We start from the raw sequence: 27,793 nt of genomic DNA on the forward strand, positions 1-27,793 counted from the left end.
TATAAGATTTTAGTTTTTAATAACATATCCAAGCTCATTTGTTTTAGTATCTATTAATATATAAATATTTCTTTTTATATATTTTTCAGTTTGACTCATGGGTTTGTTGTCACTCCTACTGGTGTCATAGATGTAGTGACTGACGCAACGTTCGACTTGAGAAATATAAAAGAAGAGAGAAGTGGATATGATGAAATAATAAAATTTCATGGCAAAAGTGAGTACACTGTATAGAGTGGTGACGTCACTATCAGAACTTTTGTCTGCTGTGGTATAAATAACCTGACATTAACTTGGATTTTTCGTTTTGGTCTTATTCCATAAAGTATTTCATGGTAACATTACGACCACAGTTACTTTCATAACTGTTGCAGAGGAGATAACATAAACGTTGATTTTTCTATTTGATTTTACTTTATAGCGTAATTCATGGCGATGTTATAATTAGTTGCCTTTTTCAACTGTTAACTGCCTAAATGTTCATTTCTCTATTTGGTCTCACTTGAGAGTTTTACGGTGACATCACGACCACAGTTATTTTCATAACTGTTGCAGAAGAGATAACATAAACGTTGATTTTTCTGTTTGATCTTACTTTATAGCGTAATTCATGGTGATGTTATGATTAGTTGCCTTTTTCAACTGTTAACTGCTTAAATGTTAATTTTTCTACTTAGTCTCACTTGAGAGAGTTTTTTATGGTGACATCACGAACACAGTTATTTTCTTAACTGTTGTAAGAGAGATAACATACATAAACATTGATTTTTCTATTTGGTTTCACTTTGTAACGTACATAATTTCGATGTTACGATTAATTATCTTTTTCAACTGTTATCTGCTTAATCGTTCATTTCTCTAATTGGCATCGCTTTATGGAGTATTTTATGATGTCCAAATCAGTTTTTTTTCCACTCTTAACTTCAGTAAAACAGAAAACGTGACATAAACATTGAAATTTCATGGTGAATGCCTCTGGGAAAGGCCTAGATGCATTTTTCTTGCATTTTCAAATTATAAGGATCTACTTCGAACTCCATTGATTAAGGATGTCTTTTCCTGATTACCTGTTCCCGTTGACAGATCCATACAGTAGGCAATTCAGTAGGAGCCATTATTAGTTTCTAACCATCTGTGGTTTCAATGTCAGATACGTTAAAGTCACGTGATGTAAAACACAAGAAGCGATGAAAGAATTTTTTTTATAAAAAAAAACCCTACAGTATTGTCTATTAGGTTCTACAGGAACAATTGTTATTACGATTTTCTTTAACCGATATAACTGAAGCAGTAATCATAAAATGTGATTTTAAATGTTGATAATTTTCCTTTTGAGGAGGAAAAATTCCCTATGAATAGTTGCCAGCTTCGCGCTTAATCAAGGTTTTATTTTCCAGTGATAGCAAATTCCATGTTTTTAATATTTATATTTGTTCAATAAAGGTGACTTCAGAAGATTACGACGAAACAGCTTTGGGTTAAGATCTACTTAAATCAAGATGGCCAGCGTCCTCAAAAAACTAAAGAATTTTTAGTCAAATTTCGATATGGATATTTGAAAACTTGCTGCTTTACCTTTCCAGTTTAATATTCTGAGAAAAATACTTTTTTTTTTATTAATTGGAAAGGGAAAGAGGTGAGTTTTAGAATATTTTTTTAGAAATTTTGCTGCCAGTTTTTTTAGTTTTTTGAGGACGCTGGTCAGTTCAACTTAAATGAAGGAAACACATAATATTACAGAAATGAATTAGAATATTACAGACCTTGAAGAAAATCCAAATCGTGAAAGCATCTTCTTGAATTACATTTATTCATTTCTCGCTGACGTTGCGTAAACGCAACATGCTGTTGATGTGGAAAGTACCTTTGCTAAAAATGTGGTTAGGAATTGGAGTTCGCATTAAATTAATACCTTGTACTGTATTCAAAATGATTGAAATGGAGAAAATAAACATAATTTCGTACACATAGAACGAAAAACTTAAGTCACATCATTTATACAATTAATTGCTACCTACTCAAGTTTTCGAAAGGGACGAGCGCTGGTCTGGTCTCACTTTTGGTTTGATAAAAATAAAAGGATTCTCTTCTCTTTAGTCTTTTTGAAAAAAAGTGGTATTTAAATATTTTTTAATATTTAATTATTACTTTTTAATTGCATTTCGCTATTATTGTCAAATTTGTGTTTCAGATAACTTGTATATATTGCGAGGAAAGCCGGATCAGAAAGCAAACACAATTTACAGCACTCAAAATCCTGTGGCTCACGAAGCTATGGATAACATACGGTTTGAATTGAATAATAACGAAGGATCTGGTTTCATCATTGAAGGGTATAAAATTATTTTTAATTTCATGCGTACACAACGCACACTTTCCTTTTTCTCTTATTTTTATAAATTATTTTTTGAAGAAAATTTTAAGCAACAAGCAAATCATGTTTTTTTAATTTAGAACCTATATCAATGATTAAATTCTAATTAATAAATTAAGAAGTTAAGGCCACTCTAGGATTTCAGAAGTATTATTTTTCTTCTGCTTAGAAGGTTCCTTAATACCTTAAAAGGATAAAATTTAACGTTTATGAGCAGGAAATGAATCCAAAAACAGGAGTTGTACAAAAATACGGTAAAACTTCTTTATTAACTCGATGCAAACCTTCTTTATTTTTCAGCATAAGTTTTAAAAGAATTTAGATGTCAAAATTGTTGACACAGTTTGAAAGATCATGCTTAAAACTTTCATTATGCTTGAAACTTTTTCACCCAGGCAAAATTCAGATCGACCAAAATGCGAGAAAAGAAAGTTAGTAACATCTTTTAGTTTTAAAGCTAATAATTTCGAAATCATGGTTTGATTTATTAGTATAACATACATTTGAAGGTTTGTGTGCTCAATTAAGGCTTTTAAGTCTTTTTCAAGTAGAAGGACAGATAGCACAATACAGAGAAGGACAGCACCCAGGCTGTCAGCGAGATTCGAACCTGCTACCCTCACGCTTTGCACATCTTTTGGCGAGTTTCAACTCTCAGTTAAAGAGGCCACTTTGAAATCATTACCATCAAAATTTATCTGGGTGGATGAGGCCGTTTACGGCTTTTTTCCCACCCATCTTCCCTTCATTATAGTGCTCTGAAAATTGGCAGATGAATCGCGAAGCGGCCCATATCACCCACTGTGAGGTCAGCTGTTCGCATGCTTTCACGATTCACGAAGATTGCATAATCTGGGTGTCTGCAGCGAAGACGGCAATAAACCGATTCGCTAGAATTTGGAAACGATGGGTAATTGGCCAAATTAAAAATGCCTGGTTAAAATTAAATTTAGTGAGGAAAAAAGAAAGGAAGGAGGAGCGTGCACAAGTAAGATGGGGGAGGTCAATTGATCATACCACTATAGTCGTAAGCATGAGCATCCATTGTTCTAAGGGTAATAATGAGATAATGAAACAGTTAATGAGTAAAAATCCGAGTACTTAAAAGTAAACAATCGACGAGCTAAAAACATATTAAAAGTCGGTGATAAGGAAGTAGTAACAATTTAAGCGAGAGTCGAAAAATTTGAAAATATTTACAAAGAGGGTTATATACAGAGTTAATGACGATAAAATAAAACCGAATAAAAAAAAAGAATACATACAAAGAATATATACAAAAAGCTGACACTAAGCGGGGTGTCGTGACGGAGAGGTCAAAGGAGGTATGTAGATGACTTGAGGATGCAGGAGTAAAGGCTAATTTTAAGAGTATGCTCACTTGAAGTAATGAAAGTAATATTGAGGAGTAAATGTCCAATTCAATAATAATTTTAATTTACCCTAGATATCTTATTGGTTATTGTTCATAGTTTGTTCGTTCTCATTTTTCTTGGTTTTTTATTATAGAAAACTATTTGCTCATTTTAATATCAAATTAATGAAGCATCTAATTTTTATATTGAGGAGTAAATGGCAAATTGGAAAATAATTTTAATTTACCCTCGATATTGTCTTGGCTATATTTTAGATAATTTTTTTTCTCGTTTTTTTCTTTACATTACAGAAAGATATTTGTCCCATCAAATACCAGCGATGACCAAAGTAAACCTCCTACAAGTCTTAAAAGTGAAACCCACTCAGGTAATTTGCACTGCTATTTGTGAAACTTGCAACACTATGAAGGAATTGTCAGAAATTATTGAAATTTATTTTACATATTATTGATTGTGGTACCAATAAACACCCTTCAATCGATTTTTAATTCGAATCATTTCTATGTCTTACCTCACTTTACATTTTCTGTTAGTTTGATTTCTTCATGGAGCTGGAATCTTCACAAATACGAGTGTAGTTTTCAAAGACAGCAATTAGCTGAATTTAAACTACTTACTGTTGTTCTTTATTTTTTTCTTTTAGATCGCGACAAAAGTTCATGTTATTTTACTATAAACAGCAAATGAATAGTAAAAGATTTACTTCAGTAGTAAAAGTCTTCGATATGTCATAAAATTAAAGGGCAATCAACTACTTTTGAGGACTAAAACACAAATGGACAGATGCTTATAAGCAAAGTATGGTCAAATATCGCACCCTTGCTACAAAAGTGCCACAACTCAAAAAACTACGTTTTCCAGGAATTGCAAAAAACTGTTCCCGGGCTGACTAGACACATTTTAGTATTTTTGAATTTGTCAATATGAAGACCGATACATCTCAAACTATGATCGTTAGTCATTGTTCTAGTTTTCCCATCTTTCCGACTCAAAATTCAAATTTCTCAAGTTACGACTGTTTTGATTTCTCACGTACAAACAGACGCCATAACAACAAAACGCCATAACTGCCCTCTGGCGGCTGATTTTTCAATGCAACTTCTGGCTCTTTTGAAGATTGGTAGAGACGTGTAAACTACGTCTAATGACGGTCATAACTCAAAAATTACAATTTTTGAGTTGTGGCACTTTTGTAGCAAGGGTGCGATATGTGAAGAAATATCGGTGTACAAAATTGCAGCTGCTATTTATAGTAGTTTACATAAAAATGAAATAAAATACAGCAAAAGCTTGATGTAACGGTATATCGTGAGAGGTCCGCTGTCCGCTTTTTTTTACTACAAATTAGGTGTTACAAATTACGACAATTGAGGTAATAGGCCGCTATTACGACAAATTCCCAAGTCACCATCAAAATGTTATTATTAAAGACATACAAATTGTATTCATACGACGAGTAAAAAATTACTACACTTCCACTATTGAGACAAAAAGTATTTTAGGTTTTTCGGCTGTTTAATAGAGCAAAATTATACGGAAAAGGTGAAGAAGCACTACTTAACTACACTGTAAGCACACGGTACTTAAGAAGCGAAAAAGTTCGCATTATCTTTGCTCAAGATAATGTTGATTAGGCATATAAAGACAGGATACAATGTTTTCTGTCAAGAGTATTGCTAGGAATTAAAAATAAAGGATATTTTCTTTTTTTGTGGCTCTTGTTACTTGCTTGTAAATAATGGATTACAATTAATTTAAACATCTTTCTATTTCTGCAGCTAAACCATTGGTGACAAGTTTCACCGAGAAGGTATGCCAAGATCCTAGTTTAACAGGAGGAAAGGGATCTTCTTTGGGAATGTTAACCGAGCTCAGTAAAGATTTGAAAAATGTGAGTCAATTTAATGAATATATGCAAGGTTTGGACAAAATTATGGAAATACTTCTAGACATGCGAACATGACTTATTTCAGAAGCAAATATTTTGGAAGTTTTTACATGGCAAAACTGATTGAAAGATCATGATTTGAATTCAGAAATGATGTCTTTTTTCCCATGTAAAACAAAGATCGACCAAATTAAGGAGATGAAGTTCATAAGCTTTTTTAGCTTCAATATAAGCAATTTTGAAAAGAGGAATTTTTAATAGAGGATTGCGATTTTTATATTAGAATGTCTTTTCAATTATAGTGGTTTAAAAAAGGAAGGAGGCTTTTAAATTCCTGCACTCATTTTGATCGATTCGAATTTTGCATGTATAAAAAGGACACCATTTCAAAAAGCTTCAAGCAAAATCTTTCAATCAGTTTTGCTATGTTAAATTTTCGAAAAATTTTGCTACTAAAAGAGAGATTGCTTACTTAGAGTTAGTATTAAAGTGTTTTCATAATTTTGTTCAACCTCTGAAGAAATGTACGAACTGTACGATATAGCTTGTTTAAGCAAAACTATGAGACGTGTGAATTACTAGTGGAATATCTTTTCGTAGAGGAAAGAAAGAAAAAGCGAATAATCAATAAATCTGCATGAATCAATGTTACAAAATCATGCAATTTGAAAGGCGTGTGCATTAACTGTGTAAATTTATAATTATTTGTTGTCTTTTTCAGTGGCTTTACGTTATTAGATTAGGCAAAAAACGTTTTTAGAAGTTTAACTCATCAAACTTAAATTTATACTCAGTTTTATTCGGTACCGACAATGATTGGCGCGTAACCCGTGATAGTCAAAATCTACCACAAATTTTCCATAGTTTTGCTTTTAAGTACATAGCTTAATATTTTTTATTTATTTATTTCAACGACAAATGACTTTCAATTTTTTAGTTTTAGAGGAACAAGTTTCTAAAACGCAATTATAAATAAAATAAACCCTTTTGTTTCAGATAACTTTAGAAATTTAATTCGTGATCTCGTATGTCTATCCTTGAGCTAACCTGACCCAAAAATAGAGATGCCTAAGCTGAAGTCACTTCATTTACCTGTCCACTTATAATCCGTCTTTGATAAACAGTTACAGATGCAATCAGTAGGAATACGTTTTTATTAGGATAGGAATCATCCAATAAGAATGGGGCAAACGAAAATTTATTAAATGATAGTGAAGCACTGAACTAGATCTGCTCTGATTTGGACCATACCTCCATTAAATAATCCCAATTAATTTCGGCTGGGATAGCCTGGGAGGTACGATGCATGGCTCGTGTTCGTGAGAACATGAGCTAGAATTATGCCGGTTGAAGAATCCTCGTGCATTAAATGGTGACAGGAACTCGTGAAATCTTTCGTGGTCACAAAGTCCTCCAAGTTCCCATAAGAAATCAATATTTCTGGGGTTACTGAATTGGAGACTGATCGTGCTCTGGTTCAAGTCAAAATTACGACCTGTGGATGAATGAATGGACTATGACCTGTGCATGGTTCAAGTAGTATTCTTGGCCATAGATTGGCCATAGTATTCTTGGCCAACAGGAAGAAGAAGAAACGCACCCTTTTATTTTCAAAAAATTAGCCTGATTTCAATAGCATACTTGCTGATTTTGGAAAGTGGCGTAAGTAACAAGAACTACAACAAAAGCAATTAATTATTAACTAATTATATTTGATTAATTTGTAATTAAATTTATTTTTAATTTAATTAAATATATAATTAATTTCTTTTATTTCAATCATCGTTGAGTTTTCAACTTTTCTTTAGTGTTCATGAAAGTACTTTTCAAAAGCGTACGGAAAATAGTTACGAGGATTCAGATAGTTATTAAACTATTACTTTGATGACGTCATGCCATGATGTCACCACAGTTTTGACAGAAATTACTTGACATAACGAACAAAAAATAAATAATAATATAAAAACATGTAATAAACTTTGTGCAGGATTCTTTTCAACCAGCGCCCCTGGGATCGAGCCTGGGTCACATCATTCGGAGGTGAATGCTCTTTCACCTCAGCTCCTGCTTTTATATTGTAGATAATATACTTATATAGGCATTGAATACAATGAATAACATTCCTTATGCAAAAATAGGATAACAGTGCCTTTGTTTTCTTTCCCCCCCTTCTTTTTCTATCTTTTTTTATTATTTCTTATGTATATTTCCAAGTTGGCAATCAAAGAAAAACAACACTCCTTTTGTTCAATAAATCAACTTATTATGAAACACAAATTTCAATCTAAGAAATCATTTTATTATTAGAAATAATATCCCAGAGCAATGACCCACACATTCGTTTCGTGTTATTATTAATAATGCATGGTAATTACTAAAGTTTTATGCCTATCCTATCAAAGAAACCTAAATAAAATATGAATCTACTTTCTGCATCTCGAATATTTTTTCAGCTTGTTCGTAGCGCCACGGGGGTCACCGGTGACTGGCGAAACCAAGATTATTAGAAACACATAATTCGAGTAAACGTTTAATGCTTTTAATTTTTTAAATATTATGATCGTTACTAAAATGGATCTGGAGCAAGCTGGCATCTCTGCACCATGAATAAAGCCTAGTTTCTTATTTTTTACATTTATGTTACCTAAAAATGTTAAACTAAAGTTATTTGAAATTTGTTTCATATTACAAAATTAATCGATTCTTTTAAATTTAGTTTATTGTTCCAAATGGAGTTGTAGTTACAACTGCTGCTTATGAATTGTTCATCACAGAAGAAGTCAAGAACGAAATACAATTATTAGAAGACGTGCTTTAGTAAATATCTTATTTTTCTTTCTGTTTTTTTTTATTTATTTATTTTGCATTAGTGCACTGGCATTTCTTGCACTTATTTTTCCATGTTATGTGAATATCTTAAATCCTTAAGCTAATACGGAATTTTCGTGGCATCAGAATGTAATTTTCCAAGTGGCAGCAAATGTAATGTTTTAATATTTTTGTAAATTAAAATTTAAAGAATTTTATCCTCTGATACCGATAAACAGTATAAATAGATATGAAAAGGTAAAAAAAAATTATAGATAAAGAGATGCCAACTTGCTGTGCTTTGTAAAAAAATATTTTCTATTGGTAGCGGATTTTAAGTTATTTTTAGTTAAAATAAAAAATTATATTGATAGCTCTACCACTTTTTAAATTTTTCCAGGCCCTTATAAACCAACGTCTCCTGAAACTGAAAGCTTCTACACGGTTTCTCACAGGCAGTCCGAGCAGACCACTATGAATGTAATCCAGTTTACGAAAGAGCTATTTAATACAAAATCTAGTAAAAATAAGAAAGTGGTAGCAAATGTATGTCTAAAAACTTGTTTAATTCATGAATATGATTGGTTTGTTTTGTTTACTTGTCAACCACCACAGATTAAATTCTCAAATATATATGATAAATTTATCGCAATGACTTTTAAAAGAGAATTTAGGTTTTTGCGCATATAGGTTCACTTTTTAAATAGTTTGCGCAGATCACTCATGAAAAACCGTGTGGAGGCTTTCTGATGTAGGAGGTGATATATGAACTCTGTCTAAAAGAATAACATTGAATGAAAAAAAAATCATGCTAAATATCATTGCACACAAAAAATATATTGTATAAAAATAAAATAAACAATATTTGTTTAATTCTAGTGAAAGAACTGCTGGAGATGTGCAACAACTTTCTCAAAGGTATTGGAATTCATTATTCATTCTCTTTAATTTGACGTTGTCTAAAAAAAGAACACTGTGGGACCAATTCACTTTTTCTCTAGTAACATCTATTCCACCTGTGCCTAGCCATTACCTCCTACATCAGAAAGCCTCCACACTGTTCTTTAAAAATAGTCTATGCTATGCAGATTATTTAAAAAGTAAACCAGTTACGGGTATGAATTCAAATTCTTTTTTATAAGTAAAAACTTGAACTGGTGTTGCTTGCAGAGTGCTTGTCCGCGAAGCGGACAATTGACTCTTTCATCTATGTTTGTGCCCGAGGGCGCTTATAACGTTGACTATGAGTTGAGAGAAGTTGATGATGAGCGAAAACTCATGAGCGGAAGTCACAAATCAGTTTATACTGAAAGTGATAGTCCTAATATATAGGGTGGCGTATACCACTCCCGATCCAAGAGATCACCTTTGGTCCTTTCTCTGGTTCAAAGGAGTCATATACAGATCTGATCTGTAATAAGCGGGATAAGAATGGTTCGATGCAGTAAAATATTGCAAGGAAATCCTAACTAACATAATTAAATATAGAATATAAAAGTTAAGTATAAAGATAGGGGTGGAATACTCGCGAATCGAGGATCACCCTTCTGGTCATTTCCTCTCTCTGCGAGTATCCATATATACAATGAATGGGGGTGACTATTTATAATACTTGGATAATATGCAATCAGATAACATAAATGAAGTTATGGGGTTGTGGCTTTTCATATCAGCTATGAGTTCTTTGTTTAATAGGATAATAAAGCCACGTGTGTCTGCATTTTTTTACTTACCAAAGAAACTAGCATTTAGTCTGTTAATATAGTTGACAATTGGTTCAATTTTTAGGTCATTTTTTTACATTTATATTTGGGAGATAGCGAGGAGCACCAGTGATGCGTCGTAGTATTTTGTTTTGGACAACCTCAAGTTTATTAATCAGAGAGTTGTTAATAATGTTTCCCATAGCGGGGCAGGTATATGTAAGGATAGGCTTTAAGCATTGTAGATAAAGTAAACGTTTTAAGCCAATTGGGAGAGTTTTTTAAAAGTCCTAGTGTTTTGATTTTATTGGGCAATTGGGCAGCGAAGCGATCCCTATCCCATTCATCTGGAATTCTAACGCTGTTTTGGTTGAGCATTGAGGTAAGCATGCAGTGGAGTTGCTTTTATGAATGTTTCAAGCTCTTTGTTTTTTAAAAGTAACAATGTGGTAACATTATAATAAAGTAACCATGATTAGAAGTATGTACAAACTTGATCGGAGATTTACATTAATTGCCATTGAAAAATGAATACAGCCATGATTAGATGGATATACATGAAATACGAGCTTAATCTGTGATTTTTTTTAAAAGTAGCCGAGAGTAATTCATCATATATATTTGAGAATTAAATTTGTGGTGGTTGACAAGTAACTTTAACAAACCAATCACATTCATAAATTAAAAAAAATTTTCGAGATACATTTGTTACCACTTTTTTAATTTTACTAGATTTTGTATTAAATGACTCTTTCGTAAGCAGGTTTATCTTCCGAGTGGTCTAATCAAACTATTTATAAGAAACTGTGTGGAGGTTTTTAATTAAAGGAGGCGTTACTTTTTCAAAAGGAAAAAAGTGGTAGCAGAAGTGTTTCATTGCTAGGATTAATTTTACAGAAACAAGGTATACAGAAAAATTTTTTAAAAAGAGAAGAGAAAATGTTTGTAAGTTATATAAGTTTATAATAGTGTCGATTCACTAAATTTTGAAAATTGACGTGAAATTAAAGCCCATAAAATTTACGACCTCCTTTTAAATATTTATTTATGAATATGATACCCGAATGTAGATGCTCTTTAAGAATATTTCTTTTAACAGTAAATAGTAAATGTTTTGGAAGGTTTTATATGGCAGAACTGTTGACACAATTTAAAAGATGATGTTTTGAGGTTTTAGTTGGGGCATTGTTTGAACCCAAGCAAAATTTACATCTACTGTGTAGGAAGTGGAACACACTGTAGGGACACATTTTTTTCTTCAACACTATTATAATTAGAAAGAAAACATCATATAAATATTGCAATCCTTTAAAATGATTTCAAAACTGCTGGTATTAAAGCAAGGAAAAAGTTATTAACTTCTACTCTTCAATTTATTCCGGTCGAATTTTGCATGGGTAAGTGACATCATTTAAAAGTTTCAAGTATTAACTTTCAAATTATGCTAAGAGTTTTTTTTCCCATGTTAAGCCTTCTAGAACATTTGTAGCCAAAAAATAAAATGATTGTTTATATTGCGTTAGTTTTGAAGTGTTACTTATTTTCCCCCAACCTCTGTAGATGCTTTCCAACTTAAACATATTTATACAGCATATCAATTGAGTAGAGAAGCTTTTAAGTGCGGACAAAAGTAAAAAGTTTCCATTAAAAAGTTAGTTAGGTACCGCTTTAACTCTTTAAAGACCAAGTGGCCTGAAGAAGTCCGGACTACTTAACGACCGACTGGGGTCAGTGGGGAACTCTGAAGGGTGAATGGGTAGTAGTGATTGGGAGGGGATGAGCTGCTTGACAGTGATGTATAGGAACTCATCGAAAGTCAAAAGGAAGAGGTGTGCGAACTTCACGCTTTATTCAGAAACACTTCCCCCTGTGGTTTTAGGGAAACACAAAATCCTCTTAATTTGTAACAGATTTGTTTGTTGTTTGAACTGGACCATTTTATTCATTTATTAAAAATTCGGGAATGGCGTTCTTTTGGGAATTTATTTTTGAAATATCAGAGTCCATTAAAACAAATATCTTTTTAATAAAATTGTAATGTGCTTACTGTTGACTACCAAACGTTAATTTTTTGTATAATTACAAATACAGTATCATAAATACCGAAATTACTGAAAAAAATTTGAATAAAGCCAACATTGTATAATACTTTCTGTTAATCACTGATATTTTAATGATAATGTTATCATTAAAATCGTATCATTAAAATATCATTAAACCCGTTCATGGAAATTTTGATCCCTGAATAAAATAAAAAAAGGTTACTATTTTTATCATTTAATAAACTTTTTATAGGTATTTTTTTATCAAATATTTTATTTATTTCCATTTTGTTCTCCATTAACCTGTTTGGTATTTTTCAGTAATCAATTTTATTACAGTGTGCTTTTCATTAGTGAATGTTAGACGATAGATAAAATAATTTAAAATACATTAAATTAATAATATATCTTTTAAACTTGGGCTAGTGCAGATATTTTAGACTTTGTTTTACTTCAACAAAAAAATTTTTAAATCTTAAAATTCTTATTAAAATTTCTATTTAATGATTTATTAAAGAAAACTAAATTCCATTATATCTAAATTTATGATTATACATAATTTTAAATACTATACAAATATTTAAAAAAAAATAATCCAGCTTTTTTTTTCTAAATTTTTTTACATTGTATTATATAATTTCGGTATAGTAATTTCGTTCTTTTTGGTATTAATTTCCTATCAATTAATATATAAATTATATTTAAGGATAATAAGTTATATAAAATTATTGTTTAAAGGAAATTGCTTTCACACATAAAGGATTTTTATAAATGTCATCTCACTTATATGTAAGCAATTTTGATAATGCAGTTTTTGTATATAAGTAATTCAATAGGTATAGTCAAACAATGTCGCAGATCTTTCTGAATGAAATGGTTTTTCTGATTTCACCTGTAAGGTTTTTAGGTAATTGTTATGAAATAGCTTATTAAATTTGAATACATTTTCTTTACGCAGCAAGTTATATATTCTAATTGTAAACCAGAGCTTTTTAATCATTATTTACTTTTTCACTGCAATTACAATTTCCAAATCAGCTTAAAATTAAGTTTATTGTTTTGTTTATTGTTTTAATTTGGTCCTTTATAGCAAAACATGACTAATGCAAAGTTATTAAATGACATTGCTGATATGAATTTAATTTAATTGAATAATCTTATAGTAAGTCTTATAATAAATAAATAAATTTGTATAAAATAAATTTGTGTCCTGCATCAGATAGCAGCAAAAAACATCCCGATTAAAAATTTATCTTCAAGACACGATACATAATAGTATCTGTTATCTGGATTTTTTTAATGGTGTAATTTTAATTGCTATTCACTCATTTAAATACTTAAGTCAGTTTGCTAGATACATTAGTTGACTTAAAAATTGAGCAAATTACATTAACTATTTTAATAATTATAATAATAATAATATATATATATACAGGGGAAAATGTCAAAATGAATAGATTTATAAGAGAAAAGTTTTATAGTGAACCTTTTAAATCATTTGTTGCTAAAAACGAGTTTAAATGCAACAAATTGAAGATTTCCAAAAAAAAAAAAAAAAAAAAACCTTCAGTCAGTACAATTGCTGAAAGCGATTTTCCTTGATCACCGTACGGGGAAAGGATAGTAAATCCAGTTCTTTTGTGACAAAGCCGAAAAGGGAAGCTAATAGGTAGGTATTGACAATAGCAACTTATCTTCTTTGAAAAATACTTGGAATCTATTTCCATTCACTAAACGCCGCAACTATTTGCTGTACCATTTGGTAGTACTCTCATATGATTAGTAGGTAAAGTCTGTAAATGAGTGCAGGTGGTTAAATAGAATTGACAATACGCTCATTTGTAATGCTAAATCTAACCCCATCAATAGTTTATTCAAATAAATAAATTATTTAATTTAATAGTAATTTTAAAAGTTAATCTCTATTTAAAGGAAATAAAAGTTAACCCACCAGCTAAAAAGAACCATACCTTATTTTAAACGTTAATTTTCGAGTTTGATTTGATACTCTTCTGAAAGCAGTATTATTATTGAATTCTAAGAACAGTATTATTATTGCTGAATTAATAGATATTTATTTGTTTATAAAAGAAAAGTTTATAAAGGAAGTTTTGTAGCTACATATGAATTTCATACTATAAAGAACTGTTTAAGTATTATTTTTTTTTCTTGTTTTAATATGTTTCAGACATTTTATGTTGAGCAAAATATAGCTTTGAAGGTGTAGCATATTTATTGATAAAACTAGACATCATTCAAAATAATTCAGACTGGTTCAGATTCATATATTTCATTTATATGCATTTCAAAGAAAATATTTTATCCATACTATTAAATAATATTAAAGATACCATCTATTAATTTCTAAGAGAAATCTAGGCTTCTTAATTATTTAAAAATATATAGATTTTTACCCCTTTGATGAGTATGATATAAAGAGAAATAGCTAACATACTTCCATTTTCATTACGCGAAACGGATAAACTTCTAAATTAATATAAATGGAGGAACTCATTCTTTTTTAAATTAAATGCATATATTAAAATAATTGTGAAAAGAAATTTTTCTATTTAAGTAAATTTTTTTGTCTAACAATATTATTTGTTTCCGCTGCAGGCTTAATTTGCTTGATCAATGAATTAAAATATTTCATTTAAATAGTACTAACTCTGTATAGAATGACACAAAAATCTGTAATTAATAAAAAAATTAATTTGAAAAGTAATCCATCTTTTTTAGTTAATTTCTTACTATTTCAAACAATCGATAAAAATTTAAATTACTACACAATATTTGGTTAACGTTACAATATTCCTCATTCAAAATTGCTGTCATAATCTCATTAGCTCTAATAATACGATGTAGAGTCGTTGTGGCCCAGGTTACAGATCATTCGCCTTCCAATGAGGTATACCAAGTTCGAATTCTATAGCGATGGCTAGTCGACGCGAATTTCGCATCCGGCTCGCATTGACCACAGTGCTGATAACGACAGTGGTAAACGGATCATGACTTAGAGTCCCCCGCAATCAGGCTAACCTTAGGATGTTTTCGCGGTTTCCCTTACCATGTGACGCACATAGAGATCAGTTCCCTTCAAATAGTTCTCCACAAAGGCAAACTTGATCCAGGAGTTCCCTTGTCTTCTGGATTGGATATAAAATTGTAAGGCTACGGAGCTGAACATTACTTGTCGTAAGCCCAAAATTGGTCGGCTGTTATTTACCTTTATTAAATATTGAACTATGGAAGTAAATATTAAAGTTTCATTAAAAAATACTTAAAACTAGTGACTAACTTAACTTGTAAATTTTTTCTCGTTTATAGTTTTGCTTAGTTATTTTATACTATTTTCTTAATTTTGTTTACACTATGGTGCTAAAAGATAATTGCATTTAAATAATTGAATATTACACGTTGAAACGAGGAGATTTTGAGTTGAATTTAATGCAGGGTTTACTGACACAAGTTCAGAGAAAAGATATGCTTCGCCTAACAAACGGTTTTAAAACAAATCAAAAGGTAAAATGCGCGCTACAAATTTCTCTAACTAAAATGCATAGTAATTGATATAATAGTATAATACAAAATAGGTGCATCAAGAAGATTTCGAAAAATTTATTTACTATGAAATATCAAAATTTGTAAACAAAATCAATTTCACGGGAATTTATATAGTTCTTAAAAACTGGAAGAAAATTTAGTCAATAATTATTTTTGTAAGTCATTATAAAACACATTTGCTAAATAATCAAGGATAGATTATCTTTGCATAGCACTCAATAATTAGGACTTAAGTTGGTGGGTTACTAAGGCTTCCTTTGTCCCTTTCAAGGAAACGCTTTCAGCTAAACAGGTGCAATGCATAGAAAGGATATTTTACTTTTCATTCTTCTTTTGAAAACACCAGAATTTTAAATTGTTTTGTACAGGGAGGTGTTAAAGAAATAGTTAACCTTTCCTTTTCTTATCTCAACTACAATAGTTCTGCTTCAGAAAAAGCTAAAAAAAAAAGAAGAAAAAAAAATATTTTCTTCGATAAATAGCCAATTTATCCTTTTAATTCTTTTTCCTTGATTTATGTATAAATGGTTTATGTATAAATTCTTTTTCTTTGGATTTATATAAGGGTTTTCATAGGGATCGCTATTTCCCTGATTCTAGTACACAGTAAAAGGATTATGCATGATTTCTTAATTCAAACTTGTGTTAGCCTTTGGTTAAATAGTAAAATGGGTAATCCTTGTGTAATCATGTTGCTTTTTTTTCGGTATTTTGGGGTTTGCAGAAAAAAAAGGGGGGGGGGATAACCAGCTGATAGTCGGCTGAAGAAAATATATGCTAATTTTTATTAAGGATAAAAAGAAACCTAAGAATGTGATACCCTTTCAAATCATTAGGCAGGTGAAAAGGAGTCTGAATACAATAAATTGAAGATTTCAAAGGAGTATTCATTCAAAGATGAGCATAGATTATCTCCTGTCAAAAAGTGGGACTAATGCCCTTCCCTTTTGTGACTAAACTGAGAGGTTGAACTGAGATTGCCAATTGAATAATCGAACAAAACTATCTTGTTTGCGCAAAATTGTTTGTAATTCTTTTATTACCTAACTGCAAATCCAATGTTATCAAATTTAATTTGCACTCAGTTGCTAATATCCAATTTGGAAATGTAATTGTAATTTATTTTAACTGTTAAATTGTAATTCAAACTAAAAATAATTTTTTTCCCATGTCATTTTGATGCATTATTGCTCTTTTACTTATAGTTCAATGTGCAGAAATACCTTTTACGTGATATTTCTGCACATTGAACTAGGTATTATCCGAAATAAATATGAAAATAAAGTTTCACTGCAACAGAGAAACTTTTTGTTCATTAATAAATTTAGTTAAGCAAAGTTTCAATAAATAAAAATGTGCTTGTATGAATTTAAAAAGAAAGGATTTTTAAAGTGTTTAAAATTATCCTTGGAAGATGCATACTTTACTTTTACGATGGTTTATCTGCATCTTTAAATGTGAGAGAAAAAAAATTAAAAGTAAAAAAAATTAAAAAAAAAAAAAAAAAAAAAAAAAAACTAAAAATTAATGATAATAATAATAAAAATAAAAATTTTTTAAACTTATGACTTTGAAGATTTAAAAATATTTAATTATGCTTTCTTTTTATCCAACGAAATTGATTAATGAAATTATGTTATAGTTAAAAAAAAATATATCACTGCAATTGCAGCCTCTATTAATTTTAATAATAAAATAATTTCCTTTTAAAAAATTCATAGTTAAAAGGGAAAAAGATAATTTTCCACATTTTTTTTTTTTGATAGAAAAGATTTTACAAATGAAATATTTTTTGTCCATCTGAACCAAACTGATCCCATTTTACTTACAGAGCTAAAGTGTGCCTACAAGACCACTAAAGTGTACGTTGAAATGAAAATAAATAAATACTGAATGAAGACAGGTACAGATAAATTGTAGAAACTTGATGTTGACAACCGACTTGATGTTGGAGAAAACAGATGAAGTTAAATAAATAAAATTAAAAAAAGATATCCGATAAGTCAGACATAAGATGTAATTTCCGTTGTTACTAAAGAAAACACATTTGTATATATGCTAAAAAATTTTCTTTACAATAAATTGAAAAGAAATGAATTAATTTTTTACCATATCCCATAAGCATTTGCTTTTTCCTTCAAAATTTACCTTAAAAAAATTCACTTTTTCCTAAAACTCAAATTCTTCAATTTGCAAGTTTTTAACAGTATTTTAAGAACCAGTTCCAGCTTCTCTTCTTGCAGTTACACCCAAATAACGTTTTGAAAGCAGCATTTGAAAGTTATCTGTTATTTTTCCAAGTATTCAATTAAATCAGAAAAATAGCTCAAGGAAATATTTCTCTAATAATTAATGCAAAAACATTTCCATGATCAAACTTCAATATTATTTGAACTTTATTTGACTCATAAAGTTAAAAAAAAAAGCGTGAATTTAGTTAATATTAACTGAAACAAAAAATAACTAAAAAAATTGTTCTTGTTACTGAATTTTCGACACATTTTCAAGAGGATTTTTTTCTTCTATTTTTGCATGATATAGGCATTTGAAGATAATCTGTTTTAAGAAAAAATAACCCCAAATTTAAAAAATAAATAAAATAACAAAAAATTTATGTATAAATAAAAGGAAGATATGGAAAAAAAAATCTCATTATTTACTTAATTCCTGCTTTTGAATATTTAACCAGAAAAACGTTCCAAGGGGAAAAAATAAGCAAGCCGATTGTCAGTTTGAATGCCATGAAGTTTCACTGACAAGTAGAGCACGCCTTTGATTTATTAGTGACGTGGGGGAGCAAATGACCTGCTGAGAAGCAAATGACTAAAGAGAACCCCCAACAAAGAGGGTGAGTTCATTTGTGAATTTTCTCTTCTGAAAAACTGAGGATGTTAACGGTGGTAAAATTTCCACTGCTTCGGTCTTTAAAGAGTTAAAGAGTTTGTCAAACTAGGTTTCTGCGGATTGGTGACGTTATATATAAAGTGGTGACAAATATTTCATGCTGCTTATCGAAATTTTTATTTAATTTTAGCAATTGAGATAGCCTGTTTTCTCCTCTGGATGCATTTTTCTTACTTTGCAGATATTCGTTGGGAAATATAAATGCGCTATTATTCTGATTCTTCTAAATGTGCCGACTATCATTTTTGAATTTCTTCCAAACTTTAGCAAGTCTGATGTTATAATTGCTAATAATTTGCGTTTTGCACGGATGCTTCACTGCTCCCTTAAACAAGCTATAAAAGTAGCAGCGAGTATGAGTCCTTTTTAAAACAAGCAATAAAAGCGCCACTGAGTTTTCACTTCTTCTTAAAACAAGTAAAAAAAGTGGCACTAAAGTTTCACTCTTTCCTGAAACATGCTAAAAAAGTGGCACTGAGGTTTCATTTCTTCCTGAAACAAGCTGTGAAAGTGGCACTGAGGTTTCCCTCCTTTATAAAAACGAACTGTAAAAGTGGCACTGAAGTTTCACTCCTTCCTAAAATAAACTAAAAACGTGGCACTGAGGTTTTATTCTCTCCTAAAACAATCAATAAAAGTGGCACTGAGGTTTCATTCCTTCCTAAAACAAACTAAATTGGCACTGAGGTTTCATTTCTTCCTAAAACAAACTGTAAAAGTGGCACTGAAGTTTCATTCCCTCCTAAAACAATCAATAAAAGTGGCACTGATATTTCACTCCTTTCTAAAAGAAACCGTAAAAGTGGCACTGATGTTTCACTTCTTATTAAAACAAGCTATAAGAGAAATGGTTTCACAACCAGTTTTTTATTTTTATTTTTTTCATTCCTGGTTTTTGTCCTATTTAGAGTGATGGAAGAAGTCGTGAAATCAAACATTCCTGACCAAGTTCTTCATTCTATTGTAACCTCACTTCAAAAAGTATTTCCTGACAAAGACATCCTCAAGTTTGCTGTTCGCTCCTCTGCGACAGGTAGTGCACCATTCTGTATCAATCAGCTCTTTTATTTAAAAAAATATTTTGAAGTTTTAATTTTTATGAAAGCTACTTGCACTGGGATTCTCATAGCTCTCAGAAAAAAATTAATATAGTAAATAAACCTTAATATAAGTAGAAGACTCCTTTTGTAAGGTATCACTTCAAGGTTTAGGGGTTTGGTGGGAGAAAGGTTTCAAAGAGATATATTTTCGTTATAGAATAAAGCATATTTGAAGTTATTCAAACACATTTAGTTTATAAGAATCGCCTAAAATTCTTTTATTTTCTATAACTTTTAAGTTATCAACACCTTTTCTAGTTTTTCCAGACCATATCAACCCTGTCAAAGATAATGGTTAACCGACATACCAGTGTTTTCTTACTCTTATGTGCTCCCCCTTTAGAGCCATTCACATTGCATTCCAATGCCCTAAAGGTATGTGCGAATACAAAAACTAAGACAAACTGCTCGTGTATGCGCGAATCGTATATGTGCAGCTCATGTAGAGAGCATTCTCCCTCTCTCGTAAAAGAACAGGAAACTTATATCGTTTGCTCAAATTTGTAAACCTTAAACATAGCCTGGGAATTTGTCCCAGCCTCAGAGAGTCACAAAATACACTTTCCCAAAACTAATTTTTACAAAATATTTTCTATCAGATATGTATTTCTCCTCTCCATTTTAAACGATTTGCATCTCGTTTCCTTCTTGCAATCTAAAAGCAAACACTTGTAAGATAAAGTGGGGCACTTTTTTCTAAAGAATCCAAATCTGCAACAGGTAAGATCTTAAAATTGGTCCCTCACCCCACTACCAGTTAGTGATGTGAGGGACGAAGTTTGATATCATTTAATGCATTTTGGTATCATCTAAACTTTTGAAAATTTTTCCTTCCTTAATTCTTAAATTTTTGATTTGATTCGGATTTCTTGAGATATTTGACCGATACCATACTTTTTGGTCACACTTTATAAATTTTTTTATTAAACATGTGAACGCGTAGTTTAATTTTATTACCTCTACTGTTTTATAACAGAGAAATTGTTTTATCATTTGGGCTTAACAACTAAAGTACTGAGTAAAAAATTTTTTTTGACTCAGGTGAAGATACAGAACAAATGTCAGCAGCAGGGCAGATGGATACTTTCTTAGGAGTTTCAGGCATTAATCAGGTACCGTAATTTATAATGCTACAAATGCTGTATTGCAAAAGTGTGTGTTTTTTCTTTTTTAAATTTTGAAAAACACTTTGAATACGAGAGAGCTTATTGAATTTTAATTGCTCTAAATAAAGTCATGGCCTTCTACTCACTTTGCTGGCAAACTCTACTCAAATTTTGTTGAACTAAATTTTTAACTTGCCTCTTTATTGTGAATCACAAACTTTCTTAAAAACATTTTACCTTTTATATTATTTTGATTGTGCCGATAAGGCAATAAAGTTCACTTTTTACTCTTTGTATATTAGAATGCAATTAACCCATTATTGCCAGTTCATAATTTTTAATTTTTGAAATCATGCATTTACGGAAATAATTGGTATTACATAGATAGTTCAAGTATGAATTTTTCTTTTACCTCGGGGGGAGAAGAGGCAGTCTGCCAGAAAAACCTCTTCTCTCTCTTAAATTTGTTTGTTTAATCTCGGTACTTTATTTTAATTTTCTCTCAGTAAATGTTACTGAACCCCAACTATCATCATTCAATTGCACTTCGGCGATTTATCATACATTCAAACTCAGATGAATTAGTTAGAGCATCTCGCAGGGCTGAGGCTAAGATAACTGCCACATATGAGTATGATAATTTGATGCAAAAATAAGAAAAAGAAAATTACTTAAAATTAAATCTGAATTTGATGTCTCCTCTACTTAACTTCATTGTCACGGCCGTTGACTCAAAACCATTGTAGTTCAAATTAATAATACCAAAAGACATATTATATTGAAACATAAATTTTGATAGCCTTCAGAAAAAAACTGCAAAACATGAATATTTGGCACCTGTGCTTTAAAATTGATTATTGACATAACTTTTTTTATAGATTTTATCAGCAATTAAAAAGTGCTGGGCCTCTCAGTTTAGTCATATAGCTGTGCAGTATAAAAGGTAGGTAAAGTTTGCAAAAATGTTTGTATTCTATCTTAATAATGTGTTCTCTTGATAGTGTTTTTCAAAGTCCTCTGAATCAAGGAAAATAAAAAAAAAAATGACAGTTTAATTGCATAAAGCTTGGAGCAAAGCTTTTTAATTATATATGTTATCTTGCCGCGAAGAATTATTTGGGCTTTAGAATGGACAAGTAACTTAAATATTTTTAAAGTTATTACACTTTTTTAAAAATCGCCAATTAGGAAACATTTTTGTCCTAGAATTGTCAAAATTAATGCCGTAAACTTGATGACCTAACAGTCGTGATTAACTATTACAAATAACTCACCGTAGTTATGAAAACAATAAATTATTCGCAAAAAGCATTATTTCATGTGATGCCTGAGTTTTCGAAAAGTTTCCCTTCACTTGACGTGAAGCTGTTAATTTTAAACTATACTATTTTGCGTAAAGGATTACCTGTGCTTTTACTAAACTTCTTTTTTTATTTTAAAAAGTGCTTTGGTAGGCAGATTTTTTCACCTAGAAGAAAATTATCAAAGCCTCAAAATGATTAACCAGTGCTTTTATAATTTTTTTTAAATTTTAAAAAATGCCAATTAGGCAGATTTTTCATCCAAGATGAAAATCATCAAAATCAAAGAAATTCCATGAAAACAACAACATTATTTAAATAACAACAGCAGTCTAAATAACAAGATTTGAGCTTTTAATCTGATGTATGATGCACTGAAAATAAATGAGGCCACTTGTTGCTATGAAATTTAATATAGAGGTAAATGTTGACCTATTTTTTTTAACCCTAAGAGACAGGCTTTCAAATGTTTTATTACGATTTTTACAGCAATTTTTAAATTTTTTTCTGGGAAATTAGAGTCCGAAATTGGAAAAATATTCGCTTTGTTCTAACGTATTCGTTTTTACACGAATACTAATAACCAGGATGTCTATGAAAGTTTTCGTGATCTTAATTATAAATTCGAAGATTATTGCGGATTTTTGAGTTAACTAAATTTTGCCAACGAATCTGATAGCGAGGAATTAGTTTCTAAAAAGAAGTGATTCTCTGAAAGAGATTTTCGTGTAGACGGTAGACATTCTGAATAATGTCACAATGAACTTTATTTACATAATGAACCATCACGAACATAACGAACATTTTTATCCCATATTTTAATTTTTTGAAAGAAAAAATAGAAAGGGTTTATTAAAGGGACGTCTACCTTTAATGTTAATTAAGTAATTATTTTCCAAATAGAAGTGTGCAGAAAGAAACCGACTTATTAAAAGGACTAATGCAATAGTTAATCTCTCTATTCTAAAAAAAAGTTTTTGCAGTTAATTTTGTCCCCTGAAAAACTTTTTAACTACGTGATGAAAATCTAAGATTAAGGAATCAATTCATTCAGAATCTTTCAGGGAAGACATTTAGGGCATTCAAATCTTTTACATAATTTTAAATTTTTATTTATTTTAGTTTTAAAGCACGATTTTGCAGTTAATAATGAAGAATAACCGCCGTTCACAACAGCCAATCACATGTCTGAAAACGGCAAGCTTAAAAAAGCGATTTACAAGTCTGAATTTTCTTTTTCAGAGATGCAACCAATCACAAAATAGTTAGAATTTCATTCTTCAGTTTTACAACATCTCAACTTATTTCGTATTGATATATTGATTAATCTGATTATTTGTTTTCTAAAACGTTAATTCGTAAGTTTAATCTGGTTCCGGCATATAAGATAAAGTTGAATGACAAGGAATTTAATTAATATGCAATACAGTAAATAAGCGAAGAGATATTTTATAAAAGTATTTAATGAAAAATAATAACAGCGAAATATATGCGTTTGCGAAGCGTTCTATTTACATCTCTGAATGTTGCCACCTATTTTTATGAAAGTTAAACTATTCTCTGCTATAATAAAATTAGACTTATGCGAACCTTACATTCTATTGATCTAAGTGACGATGGGATTTGTATTTTAAAAAAATGTGATAAGATTCGCTTAAAAAATGTTGACGTTATTATATGGGACGAAGCAAGTATGATTCCCAGAAAAGCAATAGAAATGATCGATAGAACTTTTCGTGATCTTCTAGCTAATGAGATACCATTTGGTGGTAAGATAATAATTTTAGGTGGAGATTTTCGACAAGTGTTACCTGTCGTTAAAAAAGCTACACATATGCAGGTTATTAATGAAACTATAAAATACTCTTTGGCCATTTTTTGAAATCCTTCATTTGACAATTAATATGAGAGTTAAAGCTGGTAACCAAGAATTTGCCAATTGGTTGTTGCCAATTGGTTGTTGACAATTGGCAATGGAGAACTTTTACATCTTGATGCAAGCACTCCTGATCTTTATTGTAAAGATATCATTTCTTGGTTTTTTGAAAAAATCGATTGTCTTAATACTAACTTCATTAATCACATCATATTATCACCGCAAAATAATGAAGTTAACAAAGTTAATGAAAATATTTTATCACGTGTGCCAGGTGAAGAGGTTATAAGTTATAGTATTGATAAGGCCACACTATATGGAGTAGATAAATCAGACGGGAGAGAAGAAGAAGCTACTTTAAGGTATTCTATTGAATATTTAAACTCCATAAATCTCCCGGGACTGCCACCTCATCAGCTCAAATTAAAAGTTGGATGCATTGTAATGCTGATCAGGAACATATCTATTGTTGATGGCCTTTGCAATGGAACTCGATTGACTGTTCTTAAAATAGGGAAAAGAGTATTGACTTGCCAAATTGTTACTGGTAATAAAGGTAGTATTGTCAATCTTCCAAGAATAGAATTAAATACATTATCAAGTAATTCTTCCTTACCATTTGTGCTTTATCGACGACAATTTCCTGTTAGATTAGCTTATGCCTTAACAATTAATAAGGCCCAGGGCCAAACATTCGATAAAGTTGGGCTATATATTGAACGGCCTATTTTTTCTCATGGTCAATTATATGTGGCATTGTCAAGATGCACAACGAAGGAGAACATTAAAATATTTATTAAAGATGATCCTGTCATTAACAATATTGTATATAGAGAAATATTATAACATATATATATAATGTCAAATTTATAAATGTATTTAGCGTAAAGAAAATGCTATTGGTGCATTGTTTATTTTAATTCCGCAAAATTAATGTTTTCATTTATAGTTATTTTGCTGAATATTATTAAAATATTTTTTTAAAAATTACCCTGTTCTTAACAATATTGCTTATTGAAAAATATTATAGTGTTTGCATATATATATATATATATATATATATATATATATATATATATATGTGGGGACGGCATGAGTGGTCGTCTTAAATAAAAGACACGTTCTTAAACAAAAACATATATATTGAAGATTAAATTTACATTGGACGGACGATTAACAATTAACGATTAAATAACAAAAAATAATAAGTATGGAACGTCTTTAAAAGTTTTGTATAACTCCTCTTTGGAGTGCATATCCTCACGTCTATCTCGGTTCGTTCTCCATTGCGCTCTACCTCTGGGAAATCCCCACTGCTTCCTCGTCGTGCACAGGGATTAGCTTGTGGCTTGCATAGACTTGCGGAACTTCTAGCTTACGGATCTGAGAACTGATATCGGGTTACAGCACAGGAACTGGCACCACAGAGAACTGAGATCGGCTTGGTGTACAGGAGCTGGCACCACACACATATATATATATATATATATATATATATATATATATATATATATATTGAATTAAATGTGTTAAAAATATATTCATTTCTTTGGGACAAAGTCTGTATTATTGTGATTATCATTTTTTTTAAACAAGTTTCATATTAAGATTATATCTGCACATTGATGTTAATTTCTGACAATTTTGGCTCATTTAAAGAACAAATAGGACATAGAAGGAACTGTAGTCAACGAAAAAAAGTGACATTGATATTGACACACTGCTTATTCTGCATTTAAGAAAATTAATTCTTTTCGATGATAACAGTTAATATTCAGTTTAATATTGAAATATATGAAATCAAAGCATTCTTGGTTTTGCGAAGCAATTCTCCGGGGGTTGGCGAGCGTCAGCGAGCAGGGGGCGGAGCCCTCTAGTTTTTAAAAAAATAGAAATGTATGAAAAAAAAACTGGTTTATTAAAGATACATTTAGTGCTGATGGAGTAATAATTTTTTAAATTTGTATGGAAAATGGCTAATTAAAGAGGCAGTTAGTGCTAATGAAGCAATTAATTTTGCAATTGGTATGTGCAAAAATTGCTAACTAAATTGGCAGTTAGAGCTAACGAAGTAATTAATTTTCAGACAGAATGGTCAAATTCTCAACTCACCAATGGCCGTTGTGATACAAAAAATGATTCCGTGTGATGTGGCTGGGGTTCTGTTTACCTGTGATCCTCTTAATGGAAACCCAACAATTATGAATATAACCGCCAATTATGGTCTTGGCGAGGTAAAATTTAAGAGCTTCTCTTTCGATTATTTTATTTTCTTACACTGTTTGTCTTTCTTTCTCTATTTCTCTTTTTAAATTGCTCCTTTTCTTATCTATTTCTCTTTTAATTGTTCATTTTTTTCTTGTTTCTCTTTTAATTGTTATTTTCTTTCTCTTTTTCTTCAAAGGTATTTATATTTTTTATGAAATAGAATTCTAAGATTGCAATAGTATTTTATTTCCTTTTCATTAAAACAGTTCATACTTTACTAAACCTTCTGAAATTCTTACTTTAAAATTTTATAATTCGCAATTAATTTTCCTAACATACCAGTAATAAAGTTATGATAATTGGTATCTCCTTCCCTTAAAAAAATCCTTAACTTATAAAAGTTACAATATTTACCGGCTTTGATCAAAATAATTGAAACACTTCTGTTCTAAATCTGTGTGAACAATCTTTCTTTCAGCGATGAGTTTACATGGCAAAACTGTTGGCACAATTTGAAAGATCGTGCTTGAAGCTTTTAGAAATGATGTTATTTTTATCCATGCAAAGTTCGCATAGATCAAAATGAGCGTTGGAAGTTGATAACCTTTTTTAGTTTAAATATCAGCAATTTTGAACTCATTCTATTAGATTGCAATATTTATATAAGAATGCTTGTTCAATTATAATGGTACTAAAAAATGAAATTAGTTTCTTTTTATACGCTTGTTTTGCTTGCTCGATGCAAATGTTGCATAAATAAGCCGACCGGCCTGTGTAGGGGGCAGGGAACTGTTCTTGGATCAGAAAGGTTCGGGGTTCGAATCCCGGGCAAGGCATGGATGTTCTTTCCTTCTCAGTACTATCTGTCCTTACTGTTACTTATCCGCACAAAACTAAAAATGTTTTGTGCGGACGTCAGGGACAAATTTTTGTACCAGTTCTTGATGAAATAAAAGTAGGGAATATTTGATGTGAAATAAAAATTCCACAGCTACTGTTTGATTTTATCCTGATGCTACCTTTTGAAATGAAACAGATAGCTTAAATATGAAAGTATCCACTTTTATTAATCTTGAATTATCCTTTTTTTTAAAATTTAATTTTGCGTCTTTTCACTGTCTAACAATGATAATTTTCTTGTATGCAAACTAAACATCCATGATTAAGTATTTTTTTTCTTTGTATGAAGTCTGTTGTTTCTGCATCTGAAGAACCTGATACCATAGAAATTGCTCGAGATATTGATGATCAGCTGTCAATTAAGAACAAAACTATTGGTGTAAAAGACCATCGAATAGTTCTTCAAGGTAATAATATTTTAAGAAGAAAATTGAACTTTTTGGGTACTAGACTGGTGCAATATGCGTATTAGGCATTTCGATGTTCCGGCTAACTACAATCGGTGCCAAGTTGCCTTTAAGAGGCAAATTATTTGAAAAATACCCTTTTTTTGTTCGAAACATAAATAAAAAAAGTAAAGAAACATAAAGAGGAATTGTGGCATTATAACAAAACATTCACTTGCATTGGAATTACATTGTAT

At 30.5% G+C, this 27,793-nt stretch overlaps 1 protein-coding gene across 2 annotated transcripts in view; it reads left to right on the forward strand.

The window, feature by feature from the left end:
• LOC107436906 (uncharacterized) overlaps window positions 1-27,793 on the forward strand; it is an 81,210-nt gene that overhangs the window by 10,406 nt on the left and 43,011 nt on the right. For both annotated transcript variants that reach the window (XM_087150040.1, XM_087150039.1), the window contains exons 9-19: window positions 90-217; window positions 2,192-2,333; window positions 4,041-4,117; window positions 5,529-5,641; window positions 8,355-8,455; window positions 9,326-9,364; window positions 19,568-19,692; window positions 20,801-20,871; window positions 21,744-21,808; window positions 26,129-26,276; window positions 27,440-27,557. In XM_087150040.1, coding sequence (XP_087006166.1) covers window positions 90-217; window positions 2,192-2,333; window positions 4,041-4,117; window positions 5,529-5,641; window positions 8,355-8,455; window positions 9,326-9,364; window positions 19,568-19,692; window positions 20,801-20,871; window positions 21,744-21,808; window positions 26,129-26,276; window positions 27,440-27,557 — 1,127 coding nt within the window. The remainder of the gene's footprint in view (window positions 1-89; window positions 218-2,191; window positions 2,334-4,040; window positions 4,118-5,528; window positions 5,642-8,354; window positions 8,456-9,325; window positions 9,365-19,567; window positions 19,693-20,800; window positions 20,872-21,743; window positions 21,809-26,128; window positions 26,277-27,439; window positions 27,558-27,793) is intronic.

This window comes from Parasteatoda tepidariorum, chromosome 8, assembly GCF_982258835.1.
Source record: "Parasteatoda tepidariorum strain Cologne lab strain chromosome 8, Ptep-v5.0, whole genome shotgun sequence".
In the NCBI taxonomy this organism is placed as follows: Eukaryota; Metazoa; Arthropoda; class Arachnida; order Araneae; family Theridiidae; genus Parasteatoda; species Parasteatoda tepidariorum.